The sequence below is a fragment of the Haemorhous mexicanus genome, chromosome 4 (genome assembly GCF_027477595.1).
Source record: "Haemorhous mexicanus isolate bHaeMex1 chromosome 4, bHaeMex1.pri, whole genome shotgun sequence".
Lineage (NCBI taxonomy): Eukaryota > Metazoa > Chordata > Aves > Passeriformes > Fringillidae > Haemorhous > Haemorhous mexicanus.
In genome coordinates this window covers 25,725,169-25,739,959 of record NC_082344.1, presented here as the reverse complement: position 1 = coordinate 25,739,959, position 14,791 = coordinate 25,725,169, and the positions used below count along the sequence as shown (strand labels likewise).

Here is a 14,791-nt window from a genome sequence, read left to right as displayed (position 1 = left end):
TTGCATTGCATTTGCAAACATTAAAAAAGATAACATTTGTGCCTCTGACGACCAGATAATCTACCTCACAACTAGTTAAGCACTTGGGGACCATGTGTATGAAGTGTGTCTTTGCTTTATTGTGTTTCTAGGATACAGTTATAATAAAAGACCATGCATATAAGGCATGATTCCCTCTTCACACTTCCTTTTGCTCCATGAGGGGTATTAACTTAGATTTTGATATACAGCATGAGCTAGTGCCTCTCCCTGTGCTTATTAGCAGTAGGCAGACTGAGAAAGATTCCTTCCACCCTCTGCCCTTCTCTGCCTATTAATCCCTCATAACCTGCAAATACAGAAATAAGTAAAGTTCTGGTTCCTTCCTACCTCTTTTCAGAGCCCAAGTTGTATAAGTTCCAGAAATACATTTATTTTATTGAAATGAATAATTGAAAAGACTGTGGTAATAAGTAGGCAAAAATTGTGACTTACAGACAACTTCCTAATTCACTGGACTGGGACATAATTGCAGATCAATGCAATGACAATGAAATTTATGACAAATGTCACAAGACTTCTTCATTGCTATCCTCCATCCTGAACTGGACAGAGAACTACTAGGACAAAAGAATATCTTAGACTGGTTGTCATGCTTTTGGTCCAGCTGGTGACTGAGCCACACACAGCCACTCACTCCTATGGTAGAATGAGACTGAGAATCCAGCAGGTAGAAGTGAGGGAGCTCATGGGCTGAGATAAAGGCAATTTAATAGGTAAACCAGAAACTGTGCAAGCAAAGCAAAGAATTTATTCAGCACTTGGTAGGCAGGCAGGTGTTCCCAGGAAAGCATGGCTCCATCACAGGTGACTTTGCAGGACAAATACCACCACTCTGAACATCTTCCTTATTCTTCTCTCAGCTTTATATGCTGAGCATGTCAGGGATATCAAAGAGCTTTGGTCAGCTCTTTGTGGATTTATAAAAGGAACCTGTCAAGCATTCTAGCTGCCCACATTGCTGTTATTTCCCTTCAACTCTGTTTGTTATGGCATTGCTTGAAATAGGAAAATCCTGACTTCTTGTGGGTTGTTCCACCATCTAAATGATTATTATGTAATTCTGGAAATGTGCAGCTTACTCAAGTGTTCACAAAAACCCCCACATTTATGCTGTGTATCTTCACCTGCTATATAGCTTAGCTGTATAAAGAAGTAGACTGAAAAATTCAATGTTTTTCTAAAGAAGAAGATAAGGTAGAGGATTTACCCTTCTGTGAGAAGATGACATTTTTTTCCTTAGCACAGTGACAAAGGCTAGTACCAGGTAGGTATATGATGCATAATTTATTGCTTATCTCTTAGTCTGTCTTGTCCTAAGTGTATTTGGGCAAAACACAGGGACTCGTTTTATAAAGCAACTTCTAATTTTACTCCCAGAGATTGTGCACTTGCTTATAATCGAGCAATTTGATAAACAGTTGCCTGAATAAGAGGTGCAGCAGGCTACATTTTCTGGTAATGTTGAGACATGGGTTTTTCAGCTTTTTTTCTCTTTTTTCCTTTTTTTTTCTTTTCCATTTCTCTAGCTAATGTTCTTTAGTGTAGAAGCAGAAGCAGGTCCAACAGAGATAAGATGAAGATCTCTGTTTGAAGTCATCATGCAAGGGTTTTCCTGCACTCGGTGCCCATGGGAGATGGATAAGCAATACACTCCTGAATGAAAGCAGACAGAGTGTGCCAGCTCCTCTGTGAATTCTGATGTACAGCTGGTAACAAGGCAGTTGCTATCTGAGATGTCTCAGCAAATTGCAGTGTTTGCAATATGGCCTAGAAAGGCATTTTCTGTTTGGGGTGATGTTGGAAGGTGCTAGCAGAAGGAATAAGATTGTGAGCTGGTACAACAAGTGAAACATGTCTCCGTGTGCTTGCCCCAGGATCTGAGGGTGGGTGTGTTTCAGCTGGTAAGGGTTTTCTCCTAAATCAGTGTTGCTGTTTGTGCAATAAGGCACCAGTGGGTTGTGCTGGGAAGCAGTGGTGGAATCAAATCTCTGAGTTCTGGCCGTGGATCCTTATATCCCAGATGATCTTGTGGCACCACCAACTGGTTTTGTACATTTGAATTCTAGGAAGCATAGTTTACCTTAGAAATCAAGACACAATGATAGTTTTTGCTTATAAGCAGAAAGAGATATAATTTATTTGCTGTGGAAAGAAGTGTGCATCTCTTTGGTCATGGCACAGCTGTTGATACAACTCAAAGACCAAATTATTACTCACAGCAATCCCAAAAGACATTATGAGGAGTAGCTTGTTATTTTGAATTAGAAAGCATCTCAGGAGGTCCAAGATAAAAAGTTCTGCCAGTGCATTCCTAAGGAGCAGCTATTTGTAGTGTAGTTTTGTAGCTTCCACAGACAATCAGAAAACAGCATTTGTGTCCTGAATCTTAAAGTTATTTCATAATCATTATTAACCAGCATGGTCCTTACGAGCATGCTTGTTTTGGCCCTTGGGTAACAAAGTTCACTGCTCCATCAAGCTCTGTCATAATCAGCCTTATTATAAAAAACATTATATTGTGACCTTCAAAAGCTCTCTGGGCTAGTACAGTAAAAACTGGGGGAATGAGCTGAATCTTCAGGCTAGCAGCAGTTGCACTGGGAAAATATAACAATTTTTATCTATGTAAGGTACATGCTCCTCCCTACCCTCTTCATGCTCTTCTCACCAGGACAAAAGCTATCCCTCAGACCCCTCTTGGAGCCAAATTAGCTCATCAAAGCAAAATAAGTTTATAACACAGTATTAACTGCATATCAAATTCCCATGCACTCTTTGATTTCCATTCTTTGGAGTGTTGTTACCTTATTTTGAGTATTTCATTTCAAAGAGAAGAACTATTAAGTGTTTCCCCTAAAGAAGCTGATTATTCAATGGCTAAAGATGTCAAGGATAATGAAATAAAAAGGGAGCTGGGCTGTGATAGTCTCTAGGAGGAAAATGCATCTCATTAGAAAGCATTCCCACCAGAGAAATCTGTGGTGTTACATGCCTTAATTCCTTTCTGCTGCTAGGTTGTTGCCCAAGTTTGGGACGCAGGCAGCATGCAGCCGCAGTGACAGTGCACAACTGTGTGCAAACAGTAATTAATCACTGGCTCCCTGAATGGAGCCTCTGTGAGGCTGCAGGCAAATCAAAGGGCTGGCCTGCTTTCCAGTGCTGGAGGAACACACCATGTTGTACAACTGGGAACATTCACCTTATGAATATCCCCTTGTAAGCCCTGTGGCAGGAGGCTGAGGGTAGCTGGCCTCCACAGGCTCAAGTCTGTGCTCAGCAGAAGGACCTGCCCTTTGGTGTTTGGTGATGGGGACAAACTGTGCATGCTCTGATCCAAGGATAATTCAGTTCAGTTTCCTGGCAATGCCAGAAAGAAAAAGAAAATCAATCTCACTACACAAAAGATTTGTATGTGAATTTATATATTTAAGGCTGTTTGCAAGAGTGCATCTTTGAAATGGCAGTGGTGTTCTCTACAGACAAATATGCATTAGAAATTTGTCAATACTTTGGCATCATCAGCAAAGAGCAAATATGCTGAGAATAGGTGTAAACACTTTCTCCCACTCCCACCCAGTAATTAAGAGCCTTTAGACCAGGGAGTGCATTTTGAAGCAGAGGAAGGGGTTGTGTCAGTGTGAAGCACAGTGGTTGTCATTAGAGGATCCACACATTTTGCCAGCGATGTTCACAGTGGTGTCTGAGACACCACAAAATTTCCTGGCACTTAGAAGAAGCAAAAAGGCTTCCCCAGAGAGAGCACTGTGTGGGAAATGTGGGCAAATCTCGGTCTGCTTGGAAGGATGGCAAGTGGGTCACTGTCCTCGTGGGTGCAACTGTGGGTTTGGGGGAGGGTTGTGCTGGGATGGGTTATGGAGGGCAGGGCCAGAGAGACTGCCAGGCACTGAATTGTGTTTCACTGTGTTATAAAATCCCTTTAAAAATATCCCAATATCTGCAGCATATATGACAGTAGTAGTGCCCTAATAAGGCACTACTTGCCTTAAGTATAAGGCAATAAGCTTGCAATAAGCATACTGCAGCACATGTGGTCATCATTATGAAGTATCAGGACATTTTCTGCCATCCTAAAATCCATTTTCCTGGCAGTTCAGTGTCACAGTGAGCAGGACTTCTCTCTGTGCTGTGTCTGTCTAGCAAAAGGAGATGAAGTACAAAAGGGCTAAGGAAGTCATATAAATTGAATGATTATGTGGTTTTATGATATATCAAAATAAAACTGGTCTGGAATGTCCCTTGATGTAAATTGTCCTAGAGATGTGGTACAATTTATATTAGCTGAGGTGCTGTTCCTCCAATTTGTCTAAAATACATGCTTTATGTGATGAAAGTCAAAATCTCAGCAATTAGTTTTTCACTCACCCACATCTCTCATTATGCAGATAAAGTGGGAGTTTCTTTCCTTTCGCATCCTTATGACAGTCTGTGTTGCTGAGTATTTGTAGAGAGCTGTAAGGTCTCCCAGCAACTTTGCAGGCAGATTTCTGCAACTACACTCGTTTTCTGTCCATCAGTAAGGCCAGCACTGACCAGTGTTCCTTGCCCCCTGACAGGTCTGATTGTGCGGGAGGTGAGCATCGAGATTTCCCGGCAGCAGGTGGAGGAGCTCTTCGGGCCGGAGGATTACTGGTGCCAGTGCGTTGCCTGGAGCTCCGCAGGCACCACCAAGAGCCGCAAAGCCTACGTCCGCATTGCCTGTGAGTGCTCGGCTGGGCAGCTGGGGTGGGGGTGCTTAGCTGAGGAGAAGTGCAGTCTCTGCCGTTTCAGGGAGATGTTTCGTTTCCAACCACTCCGTGTTTTGTGCAGTTATTGATGCATACTGAAACTGAGGCCTTCAGAAATATTCACCAGAGTTTCAGTTTATTCTCTCCTTAAGGGCTAAACCTCGTTCTCCTTTGTGTGGCATCAAAATTAGTATTTATTGAGTACAGCAGTTTTATGTCCTCTGTAAGAGTGCCTGAAGCTAATGAGTAGGAACTTAACAAAGCAAGCTATGGAAAGAGGTGATAGCTGCTCTTTTCACAGAACCACAGAATGGCTGAGTCTGGGAGGCACCTTTGGAGGTCATCTGATCCAACCATTGGCTCAAACCAGGGACACACAGAGCCAATTATCCATGACCATCTCCAAATGCCTTTTGAATAGCTCCAACAAAGGAGACCCCACCACCTCTCTAGACAACCTGTGCCACTGCTCTGTCACCCTTACAATGAGAAAGTGTTGCCTGATGATCAGAGTGAACTTTCTGTGTTTCATCTTCTTTCCATTGCCTCTGGTCCCATCACTGGGATCCACAGCCTGGCTGTGTATTTGTTGCACTCTCCCATCTGGTGGATGGGATCCCCCTGAGTCTTCTCCTCTCCAGGATGAACAGTCCCAGCTCTCTTGGCTTTTTCTTGTAGGAGAGCTGCTGCTGTCATCTTTGTAGCCCTTTGCTGGACTGCCTCCAGTATGTTCTCTTGTACTGGGGAGCTCAGAACTGGTCCCAGCACTCCAGATGTGACCTCACAAGGGCCGAGTTAAAGGACAGGATCAACTCCCTCACGTGTTGTCAATACTTTTTCTCTAACACAGCCCAGGACATCATTAGCTGTATTTGCTAACATTTGCTGCATTTCTCACTTAATGTCAGCTTGGTGCCCACCAGAACACCCAGGCTCTTTTCTGTAAAGCTGAAAATATCTATCACTGCAGCCAGATAATAGAGCTGTTGTTTCTTAGAAAAGAAAAATTGTGTGTTTAGCATATCATGTGATCAGATTGGTAATATGAGTTTGAAAGTGGCCATCTGAACCCTAGTATTTCATCATTGTTATTCATGGCTACTAGCCTCAGTATTTATTTGGAACCATTCCCAGCTTAGGCCCCAAGAACACAGGGCAACCAGTTCCCTGAAAACAGATCTTCATTTGACTGTACAAATATTTAATGTTCATTAATTTTCAAAGAGGTGCTTTTCTTTGTAATAGAGTAGTCACACTGGGGACTCCCATTTCTCTTTCACATGATGAAATACTGTTCTGTATAATAGGAACAAAATATATCATCTAGAATTGCCTTTCTTCCACTGCTTTCACTCAGCAAAAACACATTTTGTGAGAAAAGGTCATTGGAAGCTGGATTTGCAGCATACTTACATTCCCTGCACTGTGCCTAAAAATTTATAATAGGATAAGAGAATTCCTCCAGTCAAATAAACCTTTTCAGAGACATATTAGAGGAAGGACTATGTCATTATAACTCTCCATTAAGGGCTTGATTCTCCCTCTGTTCTTGAGAAACTACTACGTGGTTAAATCTTCAAAGAGGAGGTACCTTCTGTATAAACATCCAGATACAAATCTCAGAGGTGCTATTTAAATACCTATTTTTGAATGCTTTTAGTCCAAGTAAAATAGGAAATAGGGACCTGTACTTTTAAGTGTAGGCCTGCCCTCAGAGAAGAATTTCCCCAGGGCGAAGGGGAATTAAGGTTATTGTACAAGACAGTCTTCCTGCAAAAGCAGAAATGCCATTACATGTGTGCATATTGCTTTCCCGTGGCAGGAAGCTTTTCAAAACTTTGAGGATTTTCCTTTTTTGTAATGAAACAAAAGAGAGTGGTTTCAATTCTTTTTTTTCTACTGAGCAGAGAGGCTTAGCAATGTTTGAACAGGTTTTTTAGATTATGACTCTGCAGTTAACTCATTCAGTAGATTCTCATGTCCTGCCAGGTAGCCCCTGACAGATGACCGTGAAATTAACACGGTTTGGAAGTATTTTATATATACTTAAGTGTATTTTGCTTTCTATTTAAATAACTTTTGTGTCCTGGCATACCTGTGCACCTAATTCCTATATAACACATAATCATTATGTGTCAATGCAAGTTATTTTATATCAACTGACATTTCTTCCCAGGTGTCCACATTTCTATTGAAGGTGCTCATAATACAGAGTTTGCTTGTTTTACTGACTATATTTTAGAAAGAGGGGAACAATCAGTTCAGTGATTTTTCCAGTCTCAGTGGCTTTTTTTTTTCCTCCCAGAAAAGTCTAATTAAATAAACACCAGGGAATTTTAGACGCCTGTAACTCAAATGTGGCTTTGTATTTTACTGAAGTTTTTTTAACCTCTTGTCCCTGATTTTGGGGTTCTTGGACAGCTGTGACACAGGCAAGTCACTTAGAGTCCCTGGGATTAAGGGTTGAAGTATGAGCCCTTCAATCTGTGGATTTTAAACCGGCAACAAAAGCACATTCTCCGAAAATTCTCCATGCACAGCTTTCTGTAAATTTGTCAGGTAACTCCAAGCTACTTTTTGGGAACTCGGAAGGATGATGTGGGGAATATGCCTTACTTTCTGATGTCATTTGGTCTGCAAGACCACTGTTTTGACTAAATACTAGTTTTGATGCCACACAAACATGGTGTTTTACACCAACACTCATCTGTATTCACAACTTTGTATTCTTTGGACTGAATCTGCACTGGCAATAAAAAAAAAAAAAAATTGTGTCATAACAGACTTTCAACACAGCTGGTTAAGTATTCTGATGGTTACACAGTGTGCCATGAGGCTGGGATACAATGTAGGTTCTATGCAGTATTTATTAATCCAGGAAATCAAGGGTGTCCAAATCTTAAGAGGGACAGAAGAGTCCATCTCTCCACATCACTCTGTAGCTATAGCTGCTTATTTGTCACCAGTGCAGTCTTCCCTTTTAATTGGCACAAGAGTGAGCACTGACACCTTTGGGAAGGGTGAGGGGCCAATGGAGCATGTAAACTGCTTAAATGGAATTATTTATCTTAATACCTGAACCTGGTGATTTTATCTTGGCAGGTGCAATTGTAGCATAACTAGCCATATCTAGCACATTAGGAAAAGCTTCTCTGCTCTTTCACTCTCTCTAGCCACCCCCCCTCCCCAAATCTTCCTCTCCCTGTTCATTTACTTCTCCTTTTCTCCTTATCCACTTTCTGTTTTTTCTCCCTTATGCCCTTATGTCTGATTCTGGAATTATTGTGTCCTCTCAAGGGCTGGAGCTGTACTCCATTAAAACAAACAAACAGAAAAATAGCACCCAGCATCACTGTTCACTGAGCGTGTAATAGAATTAACTGAAAAGTAATTTGAAAGTGTGAAAAATGTGCATCCTGGAAAAGCAGCTTGTGTTTGTTTAATACAGGGTCAGGCATGTGTCAGAAAGTACATAACAGCCTGGTCAATGAAAGTTCTCTGTGAAAATCAATTGCAACATTGCTATGACCAAGAGCTTCAGTTATTCAGGAAAGGAATGATCTATAAATACGGACTAAAGATGCTGCTGGTGTTCAGAGGTTGCCCATGCTGGCAATACAGACAGGAAAAGAGCCTGACTTTAAAGACAACATTCCAGCTTCCTTAAATGTTCAGGGCATTTAACAGCAAATCACTGTTGCACTCCTGGATCATGCCTGTGCTGGGAAATTGCTCCCTTCTGTGAAGGCTGTTTCTGCAAAGGCATGTCTTTCCTGTTTCATGGAATTCTTTGTCTTGGGGCATTGGTCTCCCCATGAGACCAGAGCTGAGCATTTCATCCTCTTAAACCAGCAGATTTGTTGGGATTAATTTTCATTTTGCCATTTTAGATATATCAGAAGCCAACGAAGTAGTGACACCTAATGTACATATCTTGGTGGAAAGATACAATAAATTTTCTGAGATATTTGCCTAGGAAAGTGCTAAAACACATTTCCTGTTTATTCACACATTTCTGATTTATTCTAGGCAAATCCTGTAAGGAGCGTTAGAAGTCACTAATATGTTTTGATACAGTTTTCCTGCTCAATTAAAAAATTTTCCTGTTGTGGAGGGAGGGAGAAGGGAGGGATTTCAGGCAGCTTTACCTTCAACTGTGAAAAGTGCAGCTGAATATAAAGTTTTAATGTGAATTTTCTGTAACAGAGCTGATGGCACTGAGCAGATAAAACTGAACGAGGCAAAATTCCTGTTAAAACAATGAATGAAATCTGAGCCTGTGTAACCAAAAGTAGAATTAAACCCACTGGAACATATATCTGATAAAGACTAAACAATAGCTGCAGGATTTGACCTAATTTTTAGATCAGATAATAAAGGGTTGGCTAAGAAAAATTGCTTTGAGCCCCTGTGCATAGAGCAAACTCACTTTTCATTTGTACCACTTTGGTGTTGCTGTGGCTTCACTGACTTCATGATGTTAACCCATGCTCTCCTTGAGAAAATATAGTAAAAATTTAAGCCCTTAATCTGCTCCCAGGTTTTGGATTTGTTGAACATCAATGAGAAAATAGAAGCTTTTTCTGTAACTTCTATTACCTGATCTTTTCTGGTGTAATGGATGTGAATAGTTTATTCTTTTCCTTTATTCACTATCTTAAAATGAGAATTAAAAAAAAACCCAAGAAAAAAGATTTTTAAAAGCCCTGATGTAGTAAGGAACTGTGCTTGTTAATCTTTTTTTTAATTCTGTACTAGTTTCCCACGTACTTATCTGAAAGCCTTTCTTCTCCCAGACATTTTTTTTCAAAGGCATGCAGCTAATATATGCATGTCAGATACTGTATACTGATAAGATAAATGCAGTACAGAAAATTAGATTGGTTCATCTGATGGTTTATCTCCACTTACAAGGGGTTTGCAGTTATGCAAAGGAGCATATATGAAAAGCAATCACATATTTTTTACTCATACTTGTTTATCTCATCTTGTGCTGGGGCCCATGCTCCGTGGCACATGGCTGCAGTGCCTTTCTTCCCTCTCTTCTCATACCTGATCCAAGCAGAGCTGTGAGGACACATTCTGCAGCCACTAAAGCATTAGAGCCCTTTGCAATAGGAACAAAGTTGGGTGGATGTTGAGATAAGCAGAAGGGAGCTAGGAAGGTCAAAAACTGAAAATGTTAATAGGAAGGTACATCCAGTATATCCAGTGTTAAAAAAGAACATTAAAATGTGCTTTGTGTACTTTGGCAAGTGTGTGTGAGAGTTAGCAGAGATAGGACCTTAATTCCTTCCTTCCTTGTGTGCCATTTAAGTTGCCACTAATCAATATCCACTGCTTGGAGTTAATAAAGGGATGACTGAGGCATGTGGTCTTAAACTGAGATTACTGAAGAGCAGCAGATTACAGAAAGGGCAGCAGAGAGGTTAATTGTGCATTTAGCATATTCAGTCCTACCTACCTCTCTGCCTGTGCTCCTGGAAAGCTCTCTCCTGGAAAGCTCTCTTCTGTACCACTTCCCAAGTTAACAGGTCTGACCACTCCCTAATTTAAGAATGCAGTTGCAACAGTAAATAGAAATTACATTGCACTGTATGGAAGAGCCAAGACTTCATAAATTAGGGTGGACCTGATGTTTGCATTGCTTAAAAAACAAAGGAAACTCCTTCACTGAATTAACATTATTTAATCCCTCTGTAGGAGCTTTGAGAATATCCTACCTACAATGTCATGACTAATAAATTAGCATCTTTCAGTACATTCTGACTGGGGCCTTAGTGTTGATAGATCCAGCCAGGAAGTTAATAAATTTTTGCTTGCTTTTTGTATTTTAGTAGTCACCAGACAGCTGTGTGGTGACACTTCTGATGTTAGTGCATCAGAAGAGCAACAACAAAACACCAGTTACATAAAGAGTTTTCAGTTTGAGTTTTTCAGTGTCTTGCAAATTCAATTCTACATGTGAATTGTAATGTACACATGATGTTTCTAATGCCTGTTTTTAGTACCTTTAGCACATCTGTTGTGTAAAAAGTCACCTGTTTAGGTTAGGTTAGGTCATTTGAATATTACATTTAGATTTCTTTGAAAAACAAGAACTTAGGAGTCCATCTTCAATCACCAAATAAAATAATGAATAGAATGAAGTTTATAAGTTGGTTTTCAGGTTAAGCTTACAACAAAATATGGAGCTATCAAGTAAAAATAGAAGAGGAGAACAGTGTGATCAACATACACCTGGGAACCCATCTGCTTAGTGGATTCTTGACAATGTTTGTTTACTTGTATTTTTTGCAGTTGTTTCAATACAAAATGTGTGGAGTGGGTCATTCTTCATTATAAGCACAGCCCACAAGGAAGCTGGGTTGCAAAAGACAGTTTAGTCTTAAAAGCACCTGGCTGAATTAGCTTGGAGCTAAAGGGTGGAAGGGAAAGAAATGGTTTTCTTGCAGATCTGTAAGCAGTGAGTCTCTAGAGTCATTGGGGCATAGTGTTATCCCCAGGTGGCTGAAGATGCCATTGACAGAATGAGGGCTGGCCAGTCTGCCCCTCCCATTTGTTCAGGCTGAAAATACAAAGGAAATAAAAGAGGAGAGAAGGTCCTGGGTTCGTGCAGAGTGTCTTGCAGATGGTAGCTTGGCAGGCAAAAGGCTCATTCTGTAGCCCAGGTCAGTGGATAGAGCAGCCTGCATCCCCAAAACAAGGTGTGCACTTTCAAGAATCTGCTGCAGTCCCCCTCAGCTGTTTTGCCCTGGAAACTCATTCTGCTTCCTGGCTATGTGGGCCACCAGAGGGCTCTAGACAAGCTCAGCCCAAGCCATGAGCTGCCAGGCATCTTCGGAAAGGTGGAAGTTCCACCATCTGTGATGTTCCTCTCCAGACTGAAAAGGTGGCTGTGTCAGCCTCATGGTGCTGCAACATTTGTCTTTAGGACTGGCCAGAAGTGAAACAACCCCTCCGGAAAAGGAAGGAGTGGCACAGAGTTGTGTACTGAGGATTGAGAGAGAGTTTTGAGGTGTTGACTTATTTCCTCAGTCTGTAGCTCCAGCTGCTGAAGCATGGGCCAGCTGAGAGCCCAGCCCTGTCCAGCTGCAATCCCATTCCATGAGCAGCAGTGCTCTGGAGGAGGGCAGGAGGCTAGGAGGCTTTGATCAATGCCCAGTGTGCAGCTGGTACAGCAGGGAACTCTGCAGGGCAAGACACCGCCCTTAGAAAAGCCAGTGATAGAGGTTGCAGAGGGATCCCCTGGGTTACAGACTGATGACACTCCTGTGATTGTCTCACTGGAAATCTGGTTTGATCTAATTAATAACAGAGCTGGAACCACACTAGAACAAAATGGAAAAAGAAGAGGTTTTTGTACCTAACCTTTCCATTGCTTGCCCACCAGTGTGATTGATCTCCTGGCAAAGGTCACAGACTCAGCTGTGAACATTAAAGCAAGGGCAAACTCTGCCTGACAGGGCAGGGTTTCTTACATTTAGATGTCAATTCATTATTTATTAGCTTTTTTTTTTAAGCAAAAAGGTGTCTCTCAACTCTATCCACGTCGTGGAAAGTGATGGAAGAGGAAGAGACCAGTTTTACGATGGAAGTCATGTTTCTGGAACTAAAAATCAGTCATCAAAATTTGGGAATAAATGCACTGAGAAGAGTTTTCACAAGCATGTGGATTCTCTTTCACTTTATAGAACATCAGTGGCATTTTACCAGTCTTTTCCCACAATTATTTTTCTGTTTGGGTGTTCTTATTAGGCCAGGTAAAATTAAAATAGAATTGAACCTTGTGTCTGGAGAACAGTCTCAGGGGAAGAAGGTAGGCTTGAAATCTTGGTTACATATCACATATTGGTCCTCTAATAACCTCTAAAATTTTACCAAGCCATATTCACTTTTTCTCTAATGCTTTTATTGTATTTTTTGCTTTTGATGTCTTTGGTTTTATGTGGATGCCTGTATATGCTTACCTATATAAAGCAAGCTGTCTTCTATATGGAAATACACACTTTTTTTGGAGGTCTTTTCACATTCTTAAACCCTTGTTTCTCTGAAAACACACACTGAACATATTTCTCCCAATAGCCATATTTAATACGACAGTTGTATAGAAAACAACTTTGTCTTTTTTTCTTTTTGTGCTCTTAATTCTTGCTCATATTTTAGATTGTTTGTTCTGATCCTTTTCAGTAAACAGGAGGAAAGTTGATATTGGAGTTACTAGAAGAAGAGAGTCTAAAAGGTCTACCAAGGGCAGAAATCCATCTTTCCCTGACAGTAATGCTGCCTTGTTCTGTTTGTCTGGTTTCCATCTAATGCCTGGCTGACAAGTGTCCGTTTTTCATGCTCATTCATTAGTCACCCTTGCATTAGCACCACGTTGAAGCACCTGGTCTGCCTCTTATCACATTTCTCAGAAATGATAAAAGATATCCTTATAGTTTTACCCACCCACACATCACAGTAAAAAACCCAGAACAACAAAGAGATAAAATATATTTGATTAAAAAAAATAATAGGGTTGTTCTTCGCTCTTTCTTAGAAGCTGACAGGTAGAAAAGGAAGAGAGAAATGACTTCCTGTATAATCTATTACCTTTTGCAGGCAAAAATCCAACTTCTGAGTGTTCTGAAAGATAAAAATGTGTTAATCATATAATGAAGTAATTTAGCAGTGCATCAAAAATTAGATCTAATGCCCCTTTCTCCAAAAAACATAGCAATTCAGAAGTGAAGTTAAAAACATGGAATACACTGAGAGTCTGATTTCCCATTACTTTATTTCAGTTTTATGCCTCTGAAAATTTCCTTATTTCCATGCAGCTCTTATGCAGCCTTCTGTCCTTATCAGAGAGGATTGTGCAGAGTATTTCAGGAGTCTTGGAGGGATGTCTCACCATAGGTATGCTGTAAGCGTGCTGCAATATATGCCACAAGAGCCCCCTCTGAATTCTCTAGGACTCTGCCTTAGTAAGGAAAATAGTGTGGCTCAAGGTGGCAGACCAGAATTTTAATTGCTGCCTTTTGTTTCTTCTATGAACACAGCCTTGAAGGGAAGGTAGAGGTGGGGTGAAGCACCTGGTGGGTGTGCAGGCTGTTACCTGAGCCTGGCAGTGACATCCCCTAGTCAGAGAGCTGGTGAAAGACAGGGTGGGCCCTTCAGCACCACTGTCCACCCTGGCTCACTCCACTATGGGGAATATTACCTGCAGAAGGGGAGGAAGGGTATTGCTAACACCAGCAATATAGGATTATTCTACATTACCAAACTAATAATGGAAAGAAAGTGCAGCTGCCTTTCTCTCTTGTCCCCCTGATGGAAGGTAAGGGTAGGGAAGGTGCTCTCTCAGCATCTCAGTAACAGGGCTGCTGCCCACCTGAGACTTTCATAATGCACACTGCCTCTTCACAGGCAGAGAGGTCCTGATCCAGAATGGATCAAATGTTTTATTGATTTGCTTTTCCAGCTATATTTTTAGAAGATTGTTAAAGCTTCTTTGGGAGGTATTTTATTAGTCTCTTACCATTCTCTGAGAAAATGAATCCCTTCTGTCCCTGCTCACAAGAAATTGTAACTTATATGACACTTTGAGAAATTGAAAAGTGTTATTGAAAATACTTTGCTTGGGAAAGATCCAAAGTCCCTCAGTACATTAGTAAGCTCACCCACTCCCAGCTGACAGTGTGAGGTTTCTGTGATGACTATAATTGTTAAATGGCAAAGGAAGCTGAAGATTGGAGAATTGGAAGGATGTCATTTTTACCCATAGAAATCATAGCAAGGACCATAGAGAAAAAGTAGTCATTTCAAAACCCAGTGCTGTCCAAGCAGGGTGTTTCACGATAGTTACAGCAGATGAGGAAGATGTTTATCCAGGCTCTTTGCTTCATCATCAGTTAAAAACCCCTCTTGGGTATGTCACAACCAGCCAACCTTATGCTTGGTTAAGTCAACTAACCATAAGTGCCCTGCCCTGTTGCCATCTGGAGCCATTTGTAGGTGAC

At 41.1% G+C, this 14,791-nt stretch overlaps 1 protein-coding gene across 1 annotated transcript in view; it reads left to right on the top strand.

Annotated features, from left to right (window-relative positions):
- UNC5C (unc-5 netrin receptor C) overlaps positions 1–14,791 on the top strand; it is a 247,671-nt gene that overhangs the window by 168,685 nt on the left and 64,195 nt on the right. Inside the window, exon 3 of the mRNA XM_059844141.1 lies at positions 4,617–4,760. Coding sequence (XP_059700124.1) covers positions 4,617–4,760 — 144 coding nt within the window. The remainder of the gene's footprint in view (positions 1–4,616; positions 4,761–14,791) is intronic.